This window comes from Cajanus cajan, chromosome 3, assembly GCF_000230855.2.
Source record: "Cajanus cajan strain Asha chromosome 3, NIPB_CcT2T_4, whole genome shotgun sequence".
NCBI lineage: Eukaryota > Viridiplantae > Streptophyta > Magnoliopsida > Fabales > Fabaceae > Cajanus > Cajanus cajan.
Genome location: NC_138519.1, coordinates 63,732,140 through 63,754,402, shown reverse-complemented (window position 1 = coordinate 63,754,402; position 22,263 = coordinate 63,732,140). Strand labels below are relative to the sequence as shown.

At 41.4% G+C, this 22,263-nt stretch overlaps 1 protein-coding gene across 1 annotated transcript; it reads right to left on the bottom strand.

Annotated features, from left to right (window-relative positions):
- Nucleotides 1-9,361: 9,361 nt before the first annotated feature.
- LOC109801634 (uncharacterized) lies at nt 9,362-11,748 on the bottom strand. The gene is made up of 3 exons (XM_083071983.1): nt 11,641-11,748; nt 10,146-10,282; nt 9,362-10,094 (listed from the first exon to the last, which is right to left on the bottom strand). The coding sequence occupies exons 1-3, from the start codon at nt 11,746-11,748 to the stop codon at nt 9,362-9,364; spliced, it is 978 nt and encodes a 325-aa protein (XP_082928109.1).
- Between the last annotated feature and the right edge of the window lie 10,515 nt (nt 11,749-22,263).

The following is a 22,263-nucleotide window of genomic DNA, read 5'->3' as shown; positions in this document are numbered from 1 at the left end:
TTGGTATGTCCCGCTGAGCTGCTCTATCATGAGTTTTGAGTCGATGTTGCAATTCACCCTTTGAGCCCAGAGGTCATGAGCCAGCCTTAGCCCTGCAAGAAGCGCCTCATACTCCGCCTGGTTGTTGGTCACTTTGAAGCCAAACTTGAGGGATTGCAATAGAGTGACTTGATTCGGTCCTTCCAAGATGATACCTGCACCACCACCCTTAGAGTTGGAGGACCCGTCAACATGTAAAGTCCATACCTGTGGTTCATCGACTGAGGTTGGCGTGAGTTCGGCTACGAAGTCGGCCAGGAATTGAGCTTTCAGGGCGCCGTGGCTTTCATACTGCATGCTGAACTCGGACAATTCTACCGACCAGGCTATCATCCGCCCGACAAGCTCCGGCTTTCTCAAGATCTGCTTGATTGGGTAGTCGGTCATGACGACCACTTGGTGGCTTTGGATGTAAGGTCGGAGATGCCAGGCTGCCGTGACAAGCGCCAGTGCGAGCTTTTCAATCGTCTGATACCGTTTCTCCGTGTCTTGGAGGACTCGGTTGATAAAATAGACCGGCGTCTGCATTTTTTGGTGCTCTTGCACTATAACCGCGCTAATTGCGCTTTCTGCCACGGCCAGATAGAGGAGGAGGTCGGCTTGGTGATCTGGCTTTTGAAGGATTGGCGGAGTCTTGAGGAAGGTTTTGAAGCTTATGAAAGCCTCCTCACATTGGTCTGTCCATTCGAAGTTCTTTGGCTTTCGCAGCAGGGTGAAGATGGGCCTTGCCTTGTCCGCCAACCTGGGGATAAAAAGGGAAAGGGAGACCAACCTTCCTGCCAGACGTTGGACATCCTTCACGGTCTGGGGGCTCTGCATCTGAATGATGGCTTTGCACTTCTCCGGGTTGGCCTCAATCCCCCTGCTAGTGATCATGAAACCAAGGAATTTACCTCCCTGGACGCCGAAGACGCACTTCTCTGGGTTGAGACGCATGTTGTGTCTCCTGATTTGGCTGAACAACTCGTGATGGAACTACTTGGAGAAGATTGATGAATCTTCAAGTGATCCATTCCAAGACCTTTAAACTCTTGAGGTTGACCACGAATTTGGATGAGGAACTCCTTTGAAGAAGCTTCAATGGAGAAGAATCACCAAGGAGGTTCGGTTACTCCATGAAAGAGTGATGAAGCTTGTTGAACAAGCTAAAAGGTTGGAAACCTTTAAGAGAAACTTAGAGAGAAAGTTTCTCCACGAAATTTAGGACTTTAAGATGAGAGAATTTGAGTCAAATTCTGATTTCGTATCTCAAAAAGTGAAGTACAATGAGCAATTTAGAAATATATAGGGAGAGGTAGCTTGTAGAGGAAGCTAACCTTAACCATGGTTCACTAGGAACCATAGTAAGGTGTAGCTAACCATCCATGGTTTCTAAAACTTGTAGGAGAAGCTAACCTTGACCATGGTTCACTTAAGAACCATGGTAAGGTCATCCAAACCTACTAAGGTTTAGAAGCTTGGAAGGCAAGCTTCAAAGCTTGTAAGAGAAGCTAGAAATTTCGGCCAAGAATAAAAGGAATGAGCTAGGCGGCCAAGGCTAAAAAATGCTCCATGATTTATTTAAAAAATATTTGATTTGGTTTAGTTAGGTTCATCATATGATGATGAGACCTAGCTAAATCAAATCTATGAAAAATTAGGAGCAAAATGAGTCTAATATGCAAAATTTTGCCTAGGCCTAGTTCTGGCCCAATTACTAGTCACACCCTCAAGCATTGCTAAATGCCACCCCTTTTTCCCTACTGAAAAAATATAAAATGAATGTATCAACAAAGGAGGTTAAATGGAGTTAAACTCTCCAAGTAACCCACCCTAAAATTAATATACAATCACTAGTTAAAAGCAAGTAAATTGCCTCACAAATACAAAGGCAAAAATAAGCCTATACAAAGAGACTACTATACGTACAAACATATGAAAGGTCTTTAATATCATCTCATTCCTCTTGGTTCTTTTAAGATATCACCTCTTGGATTCATTGGCCTTGGACATAGTCTATCATCCCATCCCTTTTGAAAAGGATTTGACCTCAAATCTCGAGGGTCTTCATGATTATTGGCCACACCTACAAATATATAATACAATTCATTAGAGGTGATATTTTCAACAAATAAATGTGAAAGGTATATCCTAGAAGGAATCCTTTCATGGAACCTAAAGAAATCAATGATACTAGACCTTCTAATATAATGAATAGGATCATCTCCTAAACATAGACTAGATATATTACTAAATCCTAAAAATGTGCTAAAACTAAAACTATAGCACACTAGAGACTCAATCCTAAAAACTAGAACATCTTGCCTAAAGTACCCTATGTGGTAACCTAGGCATTTCCTAGAAAATAAGGAAAATACTACTAAGAAATTTCCTAAACAATTTTGGATTATATTATTTGTTGGATAGTTATGAAAAGAATTTGTCACAAGGAACCTTGAAGGTTCATATGTTATATCCAACAAATAATATATTCCATAAATTGGGTGCATTATTGACACAACTATGGTAGGAAAATTCCTACACAAAAGAAGGCTATCTACCTTGGGCACCACCAAGGAAGTAGCATGAGAAGTAGAACTAAGTGAAGTCCACTTCTCCTTCACCAAATCTTGAAGTTGAGATTCTTTTTTAAAAATAATGGATTTGTGAATCTCTTCTTCAAGACTAGTGGCAGCGTGAGGCTAAGAGTTAAGGTCTTTATGAATAAAGAGAATATTTTTCGTAGGATTTCTAGTGATAAAGCAATTCTCTTTAGTCATAACTCCCTTAGAGGATATTTCTTCCTCTTTACTCTTCCCTACTTTCTCTATTTTTCTTTTGGTTTTCATTTGTGCTTGATCCTCAGCCACTTGTTGAGGTGAAAGAAGATAAAGCACAAATTTCTTTTCCTTATGAGTGAAGGTGATTTCATTAGTAAGACCATTATGTATAGTTTTCTTTTCAAATTGTCATGGTCTTCCTAACAAAATATGACAAGCTTCCATTGGTACTATATCACATAAAGCTTGGTCCTCATACTTTCCAATGGAAAACTTAACCTTCACTTATTGGTCAACTACTATGTCCCCATCCTTATTAAGCCATTGCAAATGATAAGGTTGAGGATGTGGCATAGTAATTAAGCTCAACTTTTTAACCAACCTAGTGCTACAACAGTTGCACCATGAACCACTATCAACAATGAGAGAAAAAGCATTATTTAAAACATTACATCTTGTATGAAAGATGTTCTCTCTTTGTGATAGGGTACCACTAAGTTGATTATGAAGGATTCTCCTAAGCATTAGGAGCTCTCCTTCACAAGGATAAACTGGCTCCACTTTGGTCCTTTGAAGCTTGGTTTCAACCTCACTCTCACTAGAAGAGGAGGTAGTAGTCTCTTCCTAACTACTATAAGTGTCATGCCCCCTTAAGATCATGACTTTCTTTGTAGGGCATTGAGAAGCAATGTGGCCTCTCCCTAGACACTTGAAACATTTAATATCACTAGTCTTTGTGCTAGTGTGTAGAGTGATGAGATATTTATCCTTATCTTTATTTTTCTCTTTCTTTTTAGCCAATTCCTTGGAGGGTTCTGAAATAATTTTCTTTTCAAAAGGTTTTTCCTCCTCCATGTAGTCTTTCTTAAGAGATCTAGAGTGGGAGCTTTCTCTTTTAGAAGATTTTCTTAATATTTGTTGTTCTACCCTTACACAAAGTTGGACCAAGTCATTTAGGTCCCTGTAGGGTAGTAGCTCCACTTGGTCTCTAATCTCTAAGTTAAGACCACTCATGAATCTTGCTACTGTAGTGGCTTCCTCTTCCCTTATACAAGCGCTCATCATGTAAAGCTTCATTTGTTGTTTGTACTGTTCTGCAGACATATCCCTTTATTGGAGCCTTTGGAGCTTATTCATAAGCTCCCTACCATAGTAGGTGGGAATGTGCCTCCTTCTCATTGCACTTTTAACATCATTCCAATATTGAATTGGAGGATCATTATGGAGGCGTGTCTCTCTTTCTAGAGCTGTCCACCAATACATGGCATGCCTTTGGAAGCTAAGGGTAGCCAGAGGGACTTTCCTTTCTTCACTTACCTTGTGGCAAGCAAAGAGTTGCTCAACTTTCATCTCCCAATCAAGGTATGATTCAACATCATCCTTTTCATAAAATGACGGGAGGTCAACCTTGACTTCCCTAGGTTTACTAACTCTCCTAGGTGTAGGTTGATAGTGCTCTCCCATGTTTAGACTCTCATTGGGAGAAGAATATTGAGAGTGTGAACTCCTACTTCTTCTTTTATGTTTTCTCATGTCTTCTTTCAATTTTTCTTCTTCTAGTTTAAGAATTCTCAATTCCTCCTCTAGAAAAGCAAGTTGGCCTTCTCTTTCAATTTTCTCTTTCTCTTTTTGCATGGCCTCTTGCTTCCTCCATAGCTTGAGTGATTTTAGCTCTTTAGTAATGTAAGAAATACTTTTTGGAGAGCTATCACTTTCACTAGGATTAGAGTCTTGAGACATTTTTAAACAAGAAGTATTTTCACACAAAATTAGTTTTTGAAGAAAATAATATTTTTTGGAAGTGCTAGACTTGGCACTTGGAGGTCTAAGAGTACAAATTGAACTTTGGAGGGAGGTGAGCTACTATCGAGCCACTTAATAACCAAGCCTCTTCAAGTAGAAATCTCTAAACCCCTTTGTACTTTGTCTTGCACAAAATGTTTTCACAAAGTTCTTTTCAAAAAGGAAAATATCAATCAAGTGCCTAATGTGTACAATTATCAAGACTCGAAATCATAAATTGCTTGAAAACATAAATGGCAAGAAAACATAAATTGCTTGAAAACTTAAATTGCATGAAAACTTAAAGACAAGAAAACATAAACTAGGCGTTGAAAGCAATTAAACGTAGGTGAGAGCTTGGAAAGTACCAAAGACTTCCAAGGACCCTCTCACAAGTACTAAACGGATTTACTACTTGAAACACTGAAGGAGAGATGGAGATACACCAAAGGCACTCCAAGACACTCCTTAATAAAGGCCTTGTACAAAAAATGAGAAGTTGAAAAATTTACAAGAGATGAAATGTAAATTTACACCAAATGAAATGCAAATTTACACTAAATGAAATATAAATTCACATTCAAATGAAATGCAAATTCACTTGAAATGAAATTAATGGCTGCAACAAAAGTTTTTAGAAAAAAAATTCAGCCACTAATTAGTGACAAATTTAGTGATGGATTTAGAAAGAGAAATTTTTTAAATCAAAATTTTCGTCACTAAATTTGTTACTAATTTCTTGTTTTCACAAAAAATTTTACTAAAATTTGGTTGTTCCTTTTCTTCCAATTCCAGCCACCAAGATTGCTTCCCTCACAAGTGTATCACTCCACTTTTAGAAGTAGCCTTGATGATGGATACTTCTAGGTGTTTAGAACTCAAAGCCAAAAATCCAATGGAGAAGAAATTCTTCTAGGTTGCCACCAAAAAGCCTCCAATATTGACTTCCTTTGAGCTTGGCCTTCAACACCTTCAAGGAGCACTCAACACACCTTAAGTGATGGAATAACAAGTCTAAAAACTGAAAATGCACAATTAGGAACAGCTACACCAAGTGGTGGAAAGCAATGTGACAAGACTAGAAGGAATTCCAAGAAAAGACAAGCAACAAATAAAGCACTATTTGCAAGCTAGTACACAAAGGAATTCCTAACAAAGGCACTAGAATGGATTACAAAAACAAAGCTAAGATTAGAAACAAAATTAAGACACAAAATATGTGGCTGGACTGAAAATTAATAGGCAAAAATTTCACCAAAACCGAGAGCTAATTCACACAAATTTTCACTCCTTGGCTTTTCTTGTGTTCTTTCTTTTTTTTTTCTTTTGTAAATTCTTTTGTTCTTTCTTTTTCTTTGTTGACACAGGAGTTTAATGCCTTTTAAACATGTGTAAGTCTCGGATTTAATAGGATAAAACTGCTGCAAAAATTTTCACACAAAACAAGAGGTGTTCACATGCATCATTCAACTAGTGCTTCACAATTTTGTAGTATTTTTAGGTCACAAATTTAGGCACTATTTTCTTTTGTTTTTCTCATGCATTAAGAACACATACACCTCTTTTTTGTCTCTTTTTCAATGCTTTAAAAAGTGTTAAAAGTTTCAGCCACAAAACAAGACTCAAAGAAACCTAATAGGAATTAGTGTTTAACAATTTTTTTTGACAAAACTTTTAACAAGACATAAAGGAAACCTAACTCTAAGAAATTTGCTAGAACTAATAGAAAATCATGAACTCAAATATGTAAAACAAAAGCACATGTGAGTAGGTTTAGATTTAATAACAAAAAAAATGCACCAAACAATGAGTGAAGAACAACACAAAATTATGTCAAACAAGCTAGTCTAGGAATATTCAACATACAAAGGACTACACATGACTTCTAAGACAAAAAAAAGTGATTCAAAAATAAAATCTATGCTCAATGAATGTTGTCCAATCACGGACACATGTTATAGAATGGAGAGACTCAAATAAAATACAAAAAACGCACAAGTAAAGAAGAACCTAGGCGCGCACACAAAAATTGATTCAAGAAGAATTAGGAACAAGCAAACATGAATCAATTAGTTCATATGAGACATATAGGATCCATCAAAATGTGTATTAGGCTTAGATCCATACAACAAACAAAAATTTAGACAAAGATAAGGAAGGAACAACACAGATTCAATGAAAAAAAAATTAGGAACACAACCTCAAGAGCACTAGGCTCTGATACCAAAACTGATGGAACTACTTGGAGAAGATTGATGAATCTTCAAGTGCTCCATTCCAAGACCTTTAGACTCTTGAGGTTGACCACGAATTTGGATGAGGAAATCCTTTGAAGAAGCTTCAATGAAGAAGAATCACCAATGAGGTTCGGTTACTCCATGAAAGAGTGATGAAGCTTGTTGAACAAGCTAAAAGGTTGGAAACCTTTGAGAGAAACTTAGAGAGAAAGTTTCTCCACGAAATTTAGGACTTTAAGAGGAGAGAATTTGAGTCAAATTCTGATTTCATATCTCAAAAAGTGAAGTACAATGAGCAATTTAGAAATATATAGGGAGATGTAGCTTGTAGAGGAAGCTAACCTTAACCATGGTTCACTAGGAACCATGGTAAGGTGTAGCTAACCATCCATGGTTTCTAAAACTTGTAGGAGAAGCTAACCTTGACCATGATTCACTTAAGAACCATAGTAAGGTCAGCCAAACCTACTAAGGTTTAGAAGCTTAGAAGGCAAGCTTCAAAGCTTGTAAGAGAAGCTAGAAATTTCAGCCAAGAATAAAAGAAATGAGCTAGGCGGCCAAGACTCAAAAATGCTCCATGATTTATTTCAAAAATATTTGATTTGGTTTAGTTAGGTTCATCATATGATGATGAGACCTAGCTAAATCAAATCTATGAAAAATTAGGAGCAAAATGAGTCTAATATGCAAAATTTTGCTTAGGCCCAGTTCTGGCCCAATTACTAGTCACGCCCTCAAGCATTGCTAAATGCCACCCCTTTTTCCCTACTGAAAAAATATAAAATGAATGTATCAACAAAAGAGGTTAAATGGAGTTAAACTATCCAAGTAACCCACCCTAAAATGAATATACAATCACTAGTTAAAAGCAAGTAAAGTGCCTCACAAATACAAAGGCAAAAATAAGCCTATACAAAGAGACTACTATATGTACAAACATATGAAAGGTCTTTAATATAATCCCATTCCTCTTGGTTCTTTTAAGATATCACCTCTTGGATTCCTTGGCCTTGGCCATAGTCTATCACCTCGGCGAGGTCGACAGCATGGTCCTCGGCCAAGGTGGTTTTGACCACCATGTCGTCAACATAGACTTCCATGTTCTGCCCGATCTACTGGTGGAAAACCTTGTCCATCAGTCGCTGGTAAGTGGCTCCTGCGTTCTTGAGACCGAAGGGCATCACTCGGTAGCAGTAATTGGCGTGATCGGTAATGAATGATGTGTGAACCTCGTCTGGTGGGTACATCATGATCTGGTTGTACCCGGAGTAAGCATCGAGGAAACTGAGGAGGGCATGCCCGGATGCTCCATCAACCAGCCTGTCGATGCTCGGCAAGGGGTATGAGTCCTTGGGGCATGCTTTGTTCAAGTCGGTATATTCGACGCACATTCGCCACTTCCCCGAGCTCTTTTTTACCAGCACCACGTTTGCCAGCCATGTGGTGTACCTGACCTCACAAATGAAGCTAGCGTTCAGTAACTTTTGTGTCTCAGTGATGATGGCCTCCCGCCTTTCACCACCGACTTTCCTCTTCCTCTGGGCCACTGGCTTTGCCTCCTTGTGAATTGCCAGCCTGTGATAAATGAAGTTAGCATCTATACCTGGCATGCCTGCTGATTTTCGTGCACTGCCCAAGAAGCTTCCCGATCTGGAGATCGTCGAGCTCGTCGATGGGACTCAACCGTTCATCATGAGAGTCTGACCTCGGGTCCAGGTCAGTGATATCCACGTGGGTGATGTGAGCCACTATGGGGGGATCACTTCGGCAACCCTCGTCGGATGAAGAGACTTTCAGACTTTCGGCGTAGCATTGCCGAGCTGTCTTCTGATTTGCCTTGACGGAGATAATCTTGCCATCACTCCCTGAGAATTTCATAGTGAGGTGCGGGGTAGACACCACTGCTCTGAGTTGGTTCAACGTCGGCCTTCCAATAATTATGTTGTAGGATGTGTTGGCCTCCACGAGGAGGTATCGGACCATAATCCTCCATGTGTCGGGAGAGGTTCCGAAGGTTGTCAGTAGGTCCACGTACCCTCGAGTGTGTACTCGCTCTCCTGCAAATCCAACTAGTGATTCTGTGTGAGGTTGGATAAGGGAGTGAGGGATGTCTAACCTGAGGAACTTCGGCCAATACAAGACATCAGCCGAGCTGTCTTGGTCGATCAATGTCTTGTGGACTTCCCAATTGGCGACCTCCACAGGGATGACCATTGGGTCGTCCTGGTTGGGGCAGACACCAGTGTAGTCGTCATCAGTGAAGGTGATCGGCGACGAGCTTTGGTGTGAGGTCGGGGTAGCGGAGTGGACGTTGTTGATACTACGCAGGTGTCTTTTTCGGGCCGAGCTGCTAGATCTTCCCCCTACAAAGCCACCTGCAATTGCGTTGATTACTCCCCGTAGGGGAGTTGACCCTGTTTCCTAGCTTACCTCAGCTTGCACTGCGCCACCAGCATTTTGCTAAGAGCTACAGGGTTGGTCCGCGCGAGCTCCCGAACCGCGACCTCTGCCTCGTCCTCGTCCATTGTAGCCTCCTCTGTGACCCTACTGTCGTTGGACGTATTGGCCGAGGTGGCCCGCCTGGATGAGTTCCTCGATACGGTCCTGGAGTGTGCGACACTCTTCAATGGTGTGACCGTGGTTGCTGTGGTATCGGCAGTGCTTGGATTTGTCTGCACTGTTAGGAGTGTGACCTGGTGGTGGTAGGGTGAGCAAGTTGCTGTTACTGGCTTCCTCCAGGATGTGTACCTGGGGCGTATTCAGGGGAGTGTAGAAGTCGTATCTTCCCCCCTTATTTGCCCTGGCAATCTTCTTGAACTGGCTGTCATTGGTAACCTTCATCTTGTCTTTGTGACCATTGTCAGGCTTTGCTTGTGATTTTCCGCGAACCTGGTCACGAAAGGCGGAGTGTTCTTCCATCTGTATGTACCCTGCAGCTCGGGCACGGAGTTCGTCCATGTCGGCGGGAGCTCGGCGACACAGGCTGTCCACAAAAGGGCCTGGCTTGAGCGCCATCAGCATGGCGTGCAGGGCGACCTCGGGGTTTAGGTTATGAATCTTCACCGAGATGCTGGCAAAGCGCTCCATGAACGCCCTTAGTGACTCATCATCGCCTTGTCGAAGACTGGCCAAGGCGACGGAGGTGACGTGGTGAGGGCGACTCGTGGCATACTGCGCCATGAATCGCCTTACCAAGGTGTCGAAGTTGTCTATCAACTCAGCAGGTAACTGGGTATACCAGTTGAGCGCAACCCCTTTAAGAGAGGTCGAAAAAACCCTACACAGAATAGCATCATCATTAGTGTAAAGGTTTACCTGCGTGATATACAGGTCAATGTGCTCGTCTGGATCCGTCATGTCGTCGTAGCGGTCGATGTGGAGGGGTTTCCAGCCGAAAGGTAGGGGGGTCTCCATAATGCCATCCACAAAAGGGTGGCGGCGGATGCTCGCTCGATTGCCAGAAGCCTGGGCAGGAGCAATGCTGACTTCATGGCCCGACCTGTTCGTCGGTGCGTGTGATCGATGTGTGGCAAGCCTGGGAGTCGGTGCCCTAGGAGCTGTCGGCGGTTGAGAAACCGAGTGCCCCTCTTCCTCGTGTTGGTGACTCGGTTGAGGGGGTTGATCAGAAGTCCACCGAGGAAGCTGGGCGTGAATGCGCTCATTCTCGGCGCGCAACGTCGCTAGGTCAGCTTCGTTAGCGGTATGCAGCGCCGCTAAGTCAGTTTTGTGCTTGGCACACATGTTTTGCAGATCGGCTGATAGATCATGAGCCAAGGGCCCAGTCACTAGAGCTATGGCTAGAAGAATCCAAGAAGAGTTGGACCTCTTGAAGACTAGTGGGCTTTCCAAGCCCAAGGTATTCTTCACTTGGACTACTCAATCATAAAGAGAAGGCCTAGTTCTACTTGTGTATATTGTATAGTTTTTACATAGTCTCTTGTATAGGTCATTTTTGCCTTTGTATTTGTGAGGCACTTTACTTGCTTTTTCTAGTGTTTGTATATTGATTTTAAGGTAGGCTACTTGGAGAGTTTAGCTCCATTTAACCTCCCTAGTTGATGTATTCATTTTGTATTTTTTCAGTAGGGAAAAAAGGGTGGCATTTAGCAAAGCTAGGGAGTGTGCTTAGAAATTGGGCCTGAGTTGGACCTAGGCAAAATTTTGCATATTGGACTCATTTCACTCCTAATTTTTCATAGATTTGATTTAGCTAGGTCTCATCATCATTTGATGAACCTAACTAAACCAAATCAACAATTTTTGAAATAAATCAAAGGAGGAAATGGATACAAGGCCGCCTAGCTCATTTGTTCTTCCTTGGCCGAAATTCTAAGCTACACCTCTTGGTTTTTGAAGCTTCTCCTCCAAGTTTCTAAACCTTGGTAGGTTTGGCTGACCTTATCATGGTTCTTAAGTGAACCATGGTCAAAGTTAGCTTCTCCTACAAGTTTTAGAAACCATGGAAGGTTAGCTACACCTTACCATGGTTCCTAGTGAACCATGGTTAAGGTTAGCTTCTCCTAGAAGCTACCTCTCCCTATATATTTGTAAAACCTTCTCTTGTATTCACTTTTGAGTATTTTGAGAAATAAACTTCAGATTTCTCTCCAAAAGTCTCTCCTCAAAACAATAGGGAACTATCTCTCTTAGGTTTCTCACCAAAGGTTTTCAACCTTTGGCTTGGTTCCTTAAGCTTCCTATGTAAGCTAAGGAAAACCGAACCACTTCAAGGCTTCTTCTCCATTGAAGAACACTTCGTGGAGCTTCAAAGAGTCTTTGGAAGATTGACCTCAAGAGTATTCACGGTCCTAAGCATGGAGTACTTGAAGAACAATAATCTTCTCCAAGTGACTTCCATCATCGGCAGTGTGTTGTTGTCGCATTTGTTCAACCTGCTCGATCATCCTTCTCAATGCTGCTTCGTTGTCCATGTTTGTCGTGTGATCGACGTCGTCTGTTGCTTGTCTACTATGGCTTCGAGTGAAAACCATAAGCGTGGCCGATAAGAGCTGTCTTGATCGGCCCCACGGTGGGCGCCAAATGTTCTTACCGGAGATCGGTCGTAAGGGACGATCTGCTGGGTAAGATTGGCGAGCCTCCTTCACTGGTACGTTTGATGCTCCAAGATGGGGGTGGTACCTACAAAAGAGACTCCGATGCTAAAGTTAGTGTTTGTGGGAGTATGAGTCTCGTATAAGTAATGCACGTACCTTTGTGTGGATTAGGGTTTTACTAGGCCTTGGGCCCTGTCGCCACCGGCCCGAAACGGGCTTTCGGCATTCGCGAAGGATGGTTGGACTCGTTTATTTGTTTAAAAATATGGATTGCTAGAATGACGTATTCTCAAACTGAGACCTTGTCAAACGAGCAATTTTATTAAATGATTCACCAATCCATATTAATCCCAAGCGGGACCCTCCATGGATTAGTGGTTTTCGCAAAAGGAGGGTTCGTGGAGTCGCCACCAATGTTTTACTCAAAACATTGGAAAAAGGGATAAGGCAATTGATTTTATAAATCAACTTTGGCCATTACAACCAGAGTCGGGTAAGGGAGTCGGTTACGCGTGGGGAAGGTGTTAGCACCCCACAGCGCCCCTTTCGGGTTCCCTATGACAGATTATATTCTAAAATAACAGTATAAAATTACTAAATTACCCCTATTTATTCTAAGCAATTATAAATTAACTATCTACATGATGACAGTTTAAATATGCACACAGAAAGCAGTAAAAGGAAGGATTTAAGAAGAAACCTCTTGAAGCGTGCTTTTATATATTGAGTAAAACTGGGAAGCTTTTTGGCGTTCCCTCGCTCTACAAGCTCGCTCGCTCCTTCCTAAAAACTTTTGACTATGGAAATCCGGAGGATTTCCCTTCGACTAGGTTCGAATCTCCAAGCTAAGTGCTCGGAATTCCAGAACTTCGTCGGATCGACTCCCAGAGAGATTTCTAGGGCAGAACACTGCTCAAAAACCCCAGAATACTCAAGGAGGGAGTCAAAACTGAGTATGAAAGTGTGGAATGACGTCCAATTGACGTCATATTTATAGGGAATAGGCGCAATACGGCCTACAGAAGCAATACGGCCGTATTGAAATTTTTGAACTTCAATACGGCCGTATTGAGTTCAATACGGCCGTATTGAAATTCAGAAATTTCAATACGGCCGTATTGAGTTCAATACGGCTGTATTGAAACTTCAATACGGCCGTATTGATTTCAGTACGGCCGTATTGAAGTTTCAGAAACTTCAATACGCCGTATTGAGTTCACTACGGCCGTATTGAAGCTTCAATACGGCCGTATTAAGTTCAGTACGGCCGTATTGGGCTTCATTCCCTCCACTTCCTTATTTTGAGCTATTCTAAGACCTCTAGACCTACAGAGAACCCTCCTAGGGCCTTCCAGGAGTCCTTCTGGCTGATCTTCCTTCAGTCTTCGAGAGTCTTCAAGCTTTATTTCCGACCCGGACAATTTTAGGGGTCTACAGCTGCCCCCCCTTTACTTAGTCAAACGGTCTTTTGGTGTACCGGCTGACAAGTAAAGGAGTTGACCCAATTGTCCGGGTGATGTGCCATCCTTCCGACTTGTAGTGTCTTCAGGTGGGAAAATTGTTGAGTAGCCTCTCCAGGTTGGTGCATACCTCCGCGCTTCTAGTCACTTTGGTAGCGTGAGTCTTGCCCTCTCCAGGGTGAGTTTGCCCTCTCCAGGGTGAGTATTAGTCGTCGCCTCTCCAGGCTCGTGCGTGAGTCTTGCCCTCTCCAGGGTGAGTTTGCCCTCTCCAGGGTGAGTTTGCCCTCTCCGGGGTGAGTATTAATCGTCGCCTCTCCAGACTTGTGCGTGAGTCTTGCCCTCTCCAGGGTGAGTTTGCCCTCTCCAGGGTGAGTTTGCCCTCTCCGGGGTGAGTATTAGTCGTCGCCTCTCCAGACTTGTGCGTGAGTCTTGCCCTCTCCAGGGTGAGTTTGCCCTCTCCAGGGTGAGTTTGCCCTCTCCGGGGTGAGTATTAGTCGTCGCCTCTCCAGACTTGTGCGTGAGTCTTGCCCTCTCCAGGGTGAGTTTGCCCTCTCCAGGGTGAGTTTGCCCTCTCCGGGGTGAGTATTAGTCGTCGCCTCTCCAGACTTGTGCGTGAGTCTTGCCCTCTCCAGGGTGAGTTTGCCCTCTCCAGGGTCTGCCTCCGTGTTCTTTGACGACATTGGCAATGTGAGTTTGCCCTCTCCAGGGATTTGAGATGATTTTTGTCTCCACAGTCCACGATGCTGCTTCGACGGTTTGATTTTGGTGCCACTGAGGGCTGGATAACGCAGGGATCCGTCTAGGGGATGTGCAGTCATTCATAGGTTCCTGTGCCCCAACTTGCATTGCATTGTTGGTACCCATTGAGGAATTTCTGTTTCCTTGGGGTGTAGACACAGATGCTCTTCTTGAATTGAGCGATGCCTTATGTTTGGCTGACGTCCTTTGACGTTGGTGGAGTATCCCGGTTATCTTTATTCGGGTATCTCTTTTGGGTTTTCTGATTTTTGTCGCCTCTGTGTAGGCTGTTATCCGCTGGGGATTCTGTCGTTGATTTTGATTAGCCTCTTCTGTTAGGCGTATCAGCTCGACGTTCAATGATTGGCTAAAAAGCCAAATTCCACTTGGGGAATTGTTATTGATTTTTTTTTCTTTTTTTGGGTTTTCCTTTTTGAAGGAGTGCCTCTTGTGTAGGCGACTGGGGATTTGAAGTTCAGTGTTCGGCTGAGTGCCAGATTTCGCTTGGGGAATACTTATTGATATTTTTGATTTTTCTCTTTTTGCAGGGATGCCTCTGAGTAGGCGATTGGGGAATGAGGGATCTTATGTATCCCAGAGTATTATTTAGGAAGCCTCTGCAGGCTTAGCCTCACTCAACACTTGAGTTGGAGAGCTATCTTCACTGAGGAAGTGTTAAGTCCTTTGACTTGTATATACTGTTTGGATGATCGCACTTCCATTGGGGATTGCGTCGATTTTGCTTTGATAGCTCTCGCTGGGGATTTTTCCGTGAGCTTGAGCTGAGGTTCCCTCTGGGGAGTATTATTTCTGCGAGCCTCTCCAGGCTCAGTTATTTTGCATACTGTGGAGGATGTGGAGTATTATTTTGGTAAGCCTCTCCAGGCTTAGTTATTCGGTACAAATTGTTTGTTGGATTTTCTATATCCTTGCCTTTTTTATTTTCGGCTTTTTCTGTATTTTGCCTTTTCTTCTGATTTGGCTTTTTCTGTATTTTGCCTTTTTTATGTTTTTGGCTTTTGCTGTACAGAAATTAAAAGTGCTAAAGAAATTAAATTCAGTTATTATGAGAGAGTATTATTTCGGCAAGCCTCTCCAGGCTCAGTTATTTTGTAGGAGTATTATTTCGGCAAGCCTCTCCAGGCTCAGTTATTCTGTATGACGCTGTTGATTTTCTGAATCTTTGCATTTTGTTTGCTGCTGTCATACACAAGCAATTTTTTCTATTTTTTCTATCTTATGCAATTGCCTCATGATAAGGTCTTTAAATGTGCAATTAATATGTGTGATGCATGCAATACAATTTTTTATTTTTGTTCATTTATTTAGAAAAGTGAGTGGCTCTCCCTATCCTCTTCTTCTTGGAGGATTTTCTGTCATTGACGCGAGGGAGTATTTTTATGAGCCTTTATGCAGGAGATCTATGGATTTTATAGGAACCCCTCCAATTTTCTTTATTTGACCGATTATTAAGAGAGTTTCGTACAATTTTTGAAACATCAATTTAGAGGCATAATCACATGGTCAAGAGAGAAAAGAAATGAATAGATATTTTATTGATATTCGCAAGTGTTTTTACAGAAAGATATACAGAAGGAAATTTATGAAGAATGGCTGGCCAGGGTAGGCTATATACATTGGGCTTAACAATTATATCTGTAATTGTTGCTCTTTACGTTCCCCTAATTGCTTCGGCCTGAGCCAGGAGTGTAGATGCTGCAAGATGCTTGCTTCTAGAAGATAATCACTTGAATCGCCTTTCGGTTTTCGATTCAAGCGATCGTTGCTTGCTTTGCTTTTACATCTTATTCTTTTGCCCCTAACTTTTGCCTAGGACGTATCCTAGCGGGGATGATTTTGCCGTTGTTTTGCCTAGTATCCTTGTACTGGCGGGCTTTTTATTTTACCCTAACTTTTGCCTAGGACGCCCTTTTTGGGTTTTCATCCTAGCGGGCCTATGCAAGCAACGTCTTCAAGCATAGTACTTCTTTACCACGTCAGTGTTGACTAAGTATCGAAGTTCTTTTCCATCCATGTTTGTGAGGATCAATGCTCCTCCTGAGAAAGCTCGTTTTACCATGTACGGTCCTTCGTGATTTAGGGCCCACTTTCCGATTTTGTCCTTTTGAGTTGGTAGTAATTTCTTCATTGCCAACTCTCCCTCATGGTAGACTCGAGGGTGGACTTTCTTGTCAAGAGCCTTTTTGATCTTCCTCTGATAGGCTTGACCATGGCATATGGCGTTCAGCCGTTTCTCTTGGATAAGGTTCAACCGGTCGTATCGGCTTTGAACCCTTTCTGCCTCGGAAAGTTTTGCTTCCATGATTACCCTTATATAAGGTTTTTCGACTTCGACGGGTAGAACTGCCTCCTGAAGTCCTATAACCATGAAGAGCAAAGGGTAATATCTCGTGTCAGTCTTTAAATGAGACAACCATCTTTTGCACTATTTTCTTGATGTTCTTTTTGGTTGCCTCGACTGCCTCATTCATCTTTGGCCGATATGGGGAAGAGTTGTGGTGTTGGATCTTGAATTCTTGGCTCAGTTCTTCCACCATTTTGTTGTTCAGATTAGATCCATTATCAGTGATGATTTATTTCTTCATGCTTCCACTAGATTATTCCAAAATCTTTTGGGACAAGAGAGAAAAGAAGGAAGGGATATATTTTCAAAAGTTTGTGTTTTAGAGGGGATTATTTTATTTTTGAAAAATGGATTTTGTAAGAATGTTTGGCCAAGGTGGGCTTATGTGTTTAGGCTTGTTTGATTAAACACTTATGAAGTTAAGAAAATCTTTGTTTATTGACGTTGTGATTTTGACAACTTGGATAGCTTCTCTTGAACCTTTCTTTTTGAATTCGGTTCATGGTACCATCATGGATTTCTTTTGTTTTTTGATTGTCCTTATTTTTGCCTAAAACACCCTTTTGTGGCGTTTTAGCGGACTTTTGTTTTTATTCATTTTTTGCAACCCTAACTTTTGCCTAGGTCACCCTTTCGTGGGATTCCTAGCGGGTTTTTTGCTCTTATTTTTGCGCAGTCCCTTTTTGGGTTTCCTGCCGAGCTTTTTTGTTTTTAGGATTTCTTTTTATCCATGATGGCACTTGTTGAGGCCAAGGGGAGGTGCTCCAAGTTGTCACACACATTTCCACATAAAAATGATGTGGGTTTATTATTATTAAGATGATTTTAACCTCATTCATGTTTATTCAAACAAGGTTAAAAGATGTGGTTTAGAATTTTATTATAAGCAAGAAAAGAAGCAATGAGAAAGAATGATTTTATTATAATCGTAGTGGAAACATGTGTCCTTATTTCATCACTGATAAGGGTCCCAGTGTTGACCTCTTTTATCTCTCGGCCATGCCCCAAATTCACAGTCTCCAATTTCTCTTGACGAGTTGGAGTAAGCGAGCTTCTCGTTTTAGCAGTCTTTGCAGATCCGGAGAGATGGTCTCCTCATCACTCTCCAACTCAACCCATTCACTTTTGGATCCCGGTCAGAGCGAACAATTACAGACATAATTATTTTATTGGTTCTGTTTAGGTTTAGAATTTATTAATGTTAATGAGAGAGAGAGAAAAGAACAAAATAAGAGAATAATGTGTGAAATATGCCTCTTTATTGATATATGTATGTAAAACTGTACAAAACCCTTATTTACATGAAAAAGGTCCTCATGATCTCGGGTACTGATCATGAGTCCCTAAGAGAAAAAAGTGGAGGGGCCCTATTGTGGCTTGCCATTCTCTACTCCTGCTTTGGCCGAGGATTCTTGCTCACGTCGGGCGTTATCGAATCAAAAGTGATCCACCCGGCATCAATAAGGTCTTGGACCTTATATTTGAGAGCTCTGCAGTTCTCCGTTGAATGCCCCGATGCCCCCGAATGGTATAGACAATTGTCTTGTGGTTTGTACCAATCGGGGTATGGTGGATCAATCTTCTTTAGTGGAACGTAAGCTAGAAGACGTGCTTCCACTAGCTTCGGCAGGATGTCGCTATATGTGGTCGGAAGTTTATCAAACTTCTTCACAGGTTTGAATTGCGATCTTCCTGACTTCGAAGTGGAAGAAGACGAAGAGATGGTTATGGCACTGACTTCTCTCTCCTTCTTCTTCCCAAAGGTTTTCTTAGCTTTAAATGATTGGGAAGGTTTAGCTAGCTTCCCGCTTTTCAGCTCTTGTTCCACTCTTCCTCCAACATGATGGGACTCATGGTCACTGTGCTCAGCCCCTTGTATGTTGTGGTGACGCATGAGTTCCATCATTTGCGCCATTTGCTCTTTGAGCTGTGAGAGCTCGGCTGTAAGCTCCTTATTTCGTTCCTCCAACGCGTCCATTTTCTTGTTGAGCTGAGAGAGCTCGGTTGTGAGCTTCTTATTTTGCTCCCCCAGCGCTTCCATTTTCTTGATTTTCTTTGCGCGTGTGAGGACAGAGAGATGACCAGCCACTTTCTAAAATGAATGTTTATTCTAATTAGCTTATTTATGATATGAATACACTCTTGATGTGAGCTTGATAATCTTTCATCTTTGAGGCGCTGCCTTTTTAAGATGAAAGTTTATCACCCTCCCTAGGCTATTATCTCTCCACAACGGAGAATCTCAATAGTCACGGGTCTCTTTCACTCACATCGAGAGGGTATTAGTGAACCTATAAATGATGATGAGGATGCATGAGGTATTATTGATAATGATGCCTATGCTCCTTACTTTTATTATATTTTCACACATGATTTTTCCTCTCATGTCATGGTATTTTCATGCATGGGGATTATTCTTAGACCTTATCACGAGGTTATTTATTAATGCACAAACAATTGCACATAAGCATTTACACAAACAATTCACTCATCCACGAACAGTCACGAGCGAATCACGAGGTAGGGGTCTCCTGCAGAAAAGTGCATATTCAAGGAGGATCTAACTGTTCTCACTTGGTCAAAGGCCCCCAAGGTGCCCCCATTATAGGGACCCAATTCCTCTCATCGTAGGTCGATGGAAAGCTCCAACGCACCGTCGGACTCAAGTTCATGGTTATCACCTTGAGTGATGTTTTTCGACAACGGTCTCGTAGGCTCCTATAGACCCATTCAACCGGCCGTACTAACATCCACTCCCTATGGATTACCACTCATGCCCCCGGGTATAGAGGGAACTGTTGTGTGCAAAGGTTTGTGTGCAATTTATTTCAAACAATTGCGGAAATTTAAACAAACAACAGTTATTTAAAGCCAAATATATAAAGCATGTTATCATACAAACAAGGGGTAATGAAGTAATTTTAACTATTATTTGTTAAAAATAATCTGTCACTAAATGGGACTGACTCTCGAGGCTTCCCCAGTGAAGTCGCCATCTGTCGCCACCGGCCCGAAACGGGCTTTCGGCATTCGCGAAGGATGGTTGGACTCGTTTATTTGTTTAAAAATATGGATTGCTAGAATGACGTATTCTCAAACTGAGACCTTGTCAAACGAGCAATTTTATTAAATGATTCACCAATCCATATTAATCCCAAGCGGGACCCTCCATGGATTAGTGGTTTTCGCAAAAGGAGGGTTCGTGGAGTCGCCACCAATGTTTTACTCAAAACATTGGAAAAAGGGATAAGGCAATTGATTTTATAAATCAACTTTGGCCATTACAACCAGAGTCGGGTAAGGGAGTCGGTTACGCGTGGGGAAGGTGTTAGCACCCCACAGCGCCCCTTTCGGGTTCCCTATGACAGATTATATTCTAAAATAACAGTATAAAATTACTAAATTACCCCTATTTATTCTAAGCAATTATAAATTAACTATCTACATGATGACAGTTTAAATATGCACACAGAAAGCAGTAAAAGGAAGGATTTAAGAAGAAACCTCTTGAAGCGTGCTTTTATATATTGAGTAAAACTGGGAAGCTTTTTGGCGTTCCCTCGCTCTACAAGCTCGCTCGCTCCTTCCTAAAAACTTTTGACTATGGAAATCCGGAGGATTTCCCTTCGACTAGGTTCGAATCTCCAAGCTAAGTGCTCGGAATTCCAGAACTTCGTCGGATCGACTCCCAGAGAGATTTCTAGGGCAGAACACTGCTCAAAAACCCCAGAATACTCAAGGAGGGAGTCAAAACTGAGTATGAAAGTGTGGAATGACGTCCAATTGACGTCATATTTATAGGGAATAGGCGCAATACGGCCTACAGAAGCAATACGGCCGTATTGAAATTTTTGAACTTCAATACGGCCGTATTGAGTTCAATACGGCCGTATTGAAATTCAGAAATTTCAATACGGCCGTATTGAGTTCAATACGGCTGTATTGAAACTTCAATACGGCCGTATTGATTTCAGTACGGCCGTATTGAAGTTTCAGAAACTTCAATACGCCGTATTGAGTTCACTGCGGCCGTATTGAAGCTTCAATACGGCCGTATTAAGTTCAGTACGGCCGTATTGGGCTTCATTCCCTCCACTTCCTTATTTTGAGCTATTCTAAGACCTCTAGACCTACAGAGAACCCTCCTAGGGCCTTCCAGGAGTCCTTCTGGCTGATCTTCCTTCAGTCTTCGAGAGTCTTCAAGCTTTATTTCCGACCCGGACAATTTTAGGGGTCTACAGGCCCGAGATCAGTTATGATCTATTCTGATATCGAGCTGACGTAGCTTAGCGCGTGTCCGAGGTCGTCCTTCGCTATGAAGCCGAGTTCAAGCTCGACATAACGGTACGGATAGTAGAGTATGTGTTCCTCTTCATGTGTTTTTCTCTACCACCAATCACGACAAATAGCAAGAATGCGCCACAATGTTTCTAATCATGTAATCAATATGTCAAATTTTTAATGCTTAGGGTTTTTTGGTTTTTGGGGCTAAATTTCAATTTTCTCACTTTTCGTCATCCCTTCTTGTGCTTGTCATGGCATGCGCGACAACTCTCATAATGTCCGTACATGAACTGGTGGAGCCATCGCTCCGTGTGGGTGCGCCGCGTGCCCAACATCTTGAGCCTCACAGTTTTCTCTCGCTTGTAGGTCGTGGCCTACCTCCACATTCTGCAGCTACTCCTCCACTTGGGCCAATCACTTTGGGCCTCTTATGGGCCCTGGTTGGGATGCTTCTTCCACGAATATAATGCATGTCACTTTGTTGTTTAACTTATTTTATTTTTTAATTATAATTTATTATTTTTAATGGTTGAAATTTGCAATGCAAATCCTGCTCTTTCTTTTGAAACTATAGAAGATCTGTATCCCTATGCTTCATTTTCTCTCATAGTATTTTGCATTCTATAGGCAAATAGTGATCTAGATCATGCTTGCTCTCTACTATGTAGTATTACTAGTCTTATATATATATATATATATATATATATATATATATATATATATATATATATATATATATATATATATATATATATATATATATATATTAAAATATAATGTTGATGTCCATTGTATAAGTTCTTAACATATAGAGTATTAATTGATGAAAACAAAAGCTGAATAATAATAATAATAATAATAATAATAATAATAATAATAATAATAATTTTTATTCAAGGTATTTTATTTTTAGTTAATTAAAATCAATCCTACAACGTGTTGTTGAAAGAATTGTATTTGTATATTATTTAAATACACTTGATTTCATTCAAATTTTTAAACATTTATATTGTAATTTTCTTGCATATGCATAAAAGAGATTATAAGTAATGGTGATCATTAGAAATTGGGTGGATTAGTTTTGACCATAAAAGTAATACTCAAACTAGTAAAATTTAATGAATTTGTGAAAAATTAGTCTTTTACGTCACCTCTTTGTCGTCGGACATATCAAAAATTGATATAAAAAAGATGCGGTAGCATTTTTATAATTTTTGTGAACTTTTTTACGTCGGACATAAGGGGATCCGACGTAAAATGTAAAATCTACATCCGATATAGATTTTACATTTTACGTCGGACCCCCTTATGTCCGACGTAAAAAGGTCCATTAATCTTCCCGCGCACGTCAGTATTTGAAAACAAGAGACATGTGAAATAGTGTGAAAGAAAGAAGAAGAAGAAGAAGCTCAACCGCTTAGGTCGGATTTATTTTCTGCCACTTTTCACTTTCCTTTTTCGGTTTCGGTTTCATTAGAAGTAACACACCAACACCAAAATTTCTTGCTTTTTTACTTTGTTTCTAAAGTCTACACTAATGCATGA

Bases quoted from the DNA above. Each gene is read 5' to 3' on its own strand.
- LOC109801634 (XM_083071983.1), bottom strand. From the start codon at position 11,748: ATGGACAACGAAGCAGCATTGAGAAGGATGATCGAGCAGGTTGAACAA. The intron at 10,283-11,640 runs GTACTCCATGCT...GCTCCTGCCCAG, and splicing joins AGAAGATTATTGTTCTTCAA to GCTTCTGGCAATCGAGCGAG. The intron at 10,095-10,145 runs GTATATCACGCA...TATTCTGTGTAG, and splicing joins CCAGACGAGCACATTGACCT to GGTTTTTTCGACCTCTCTTA.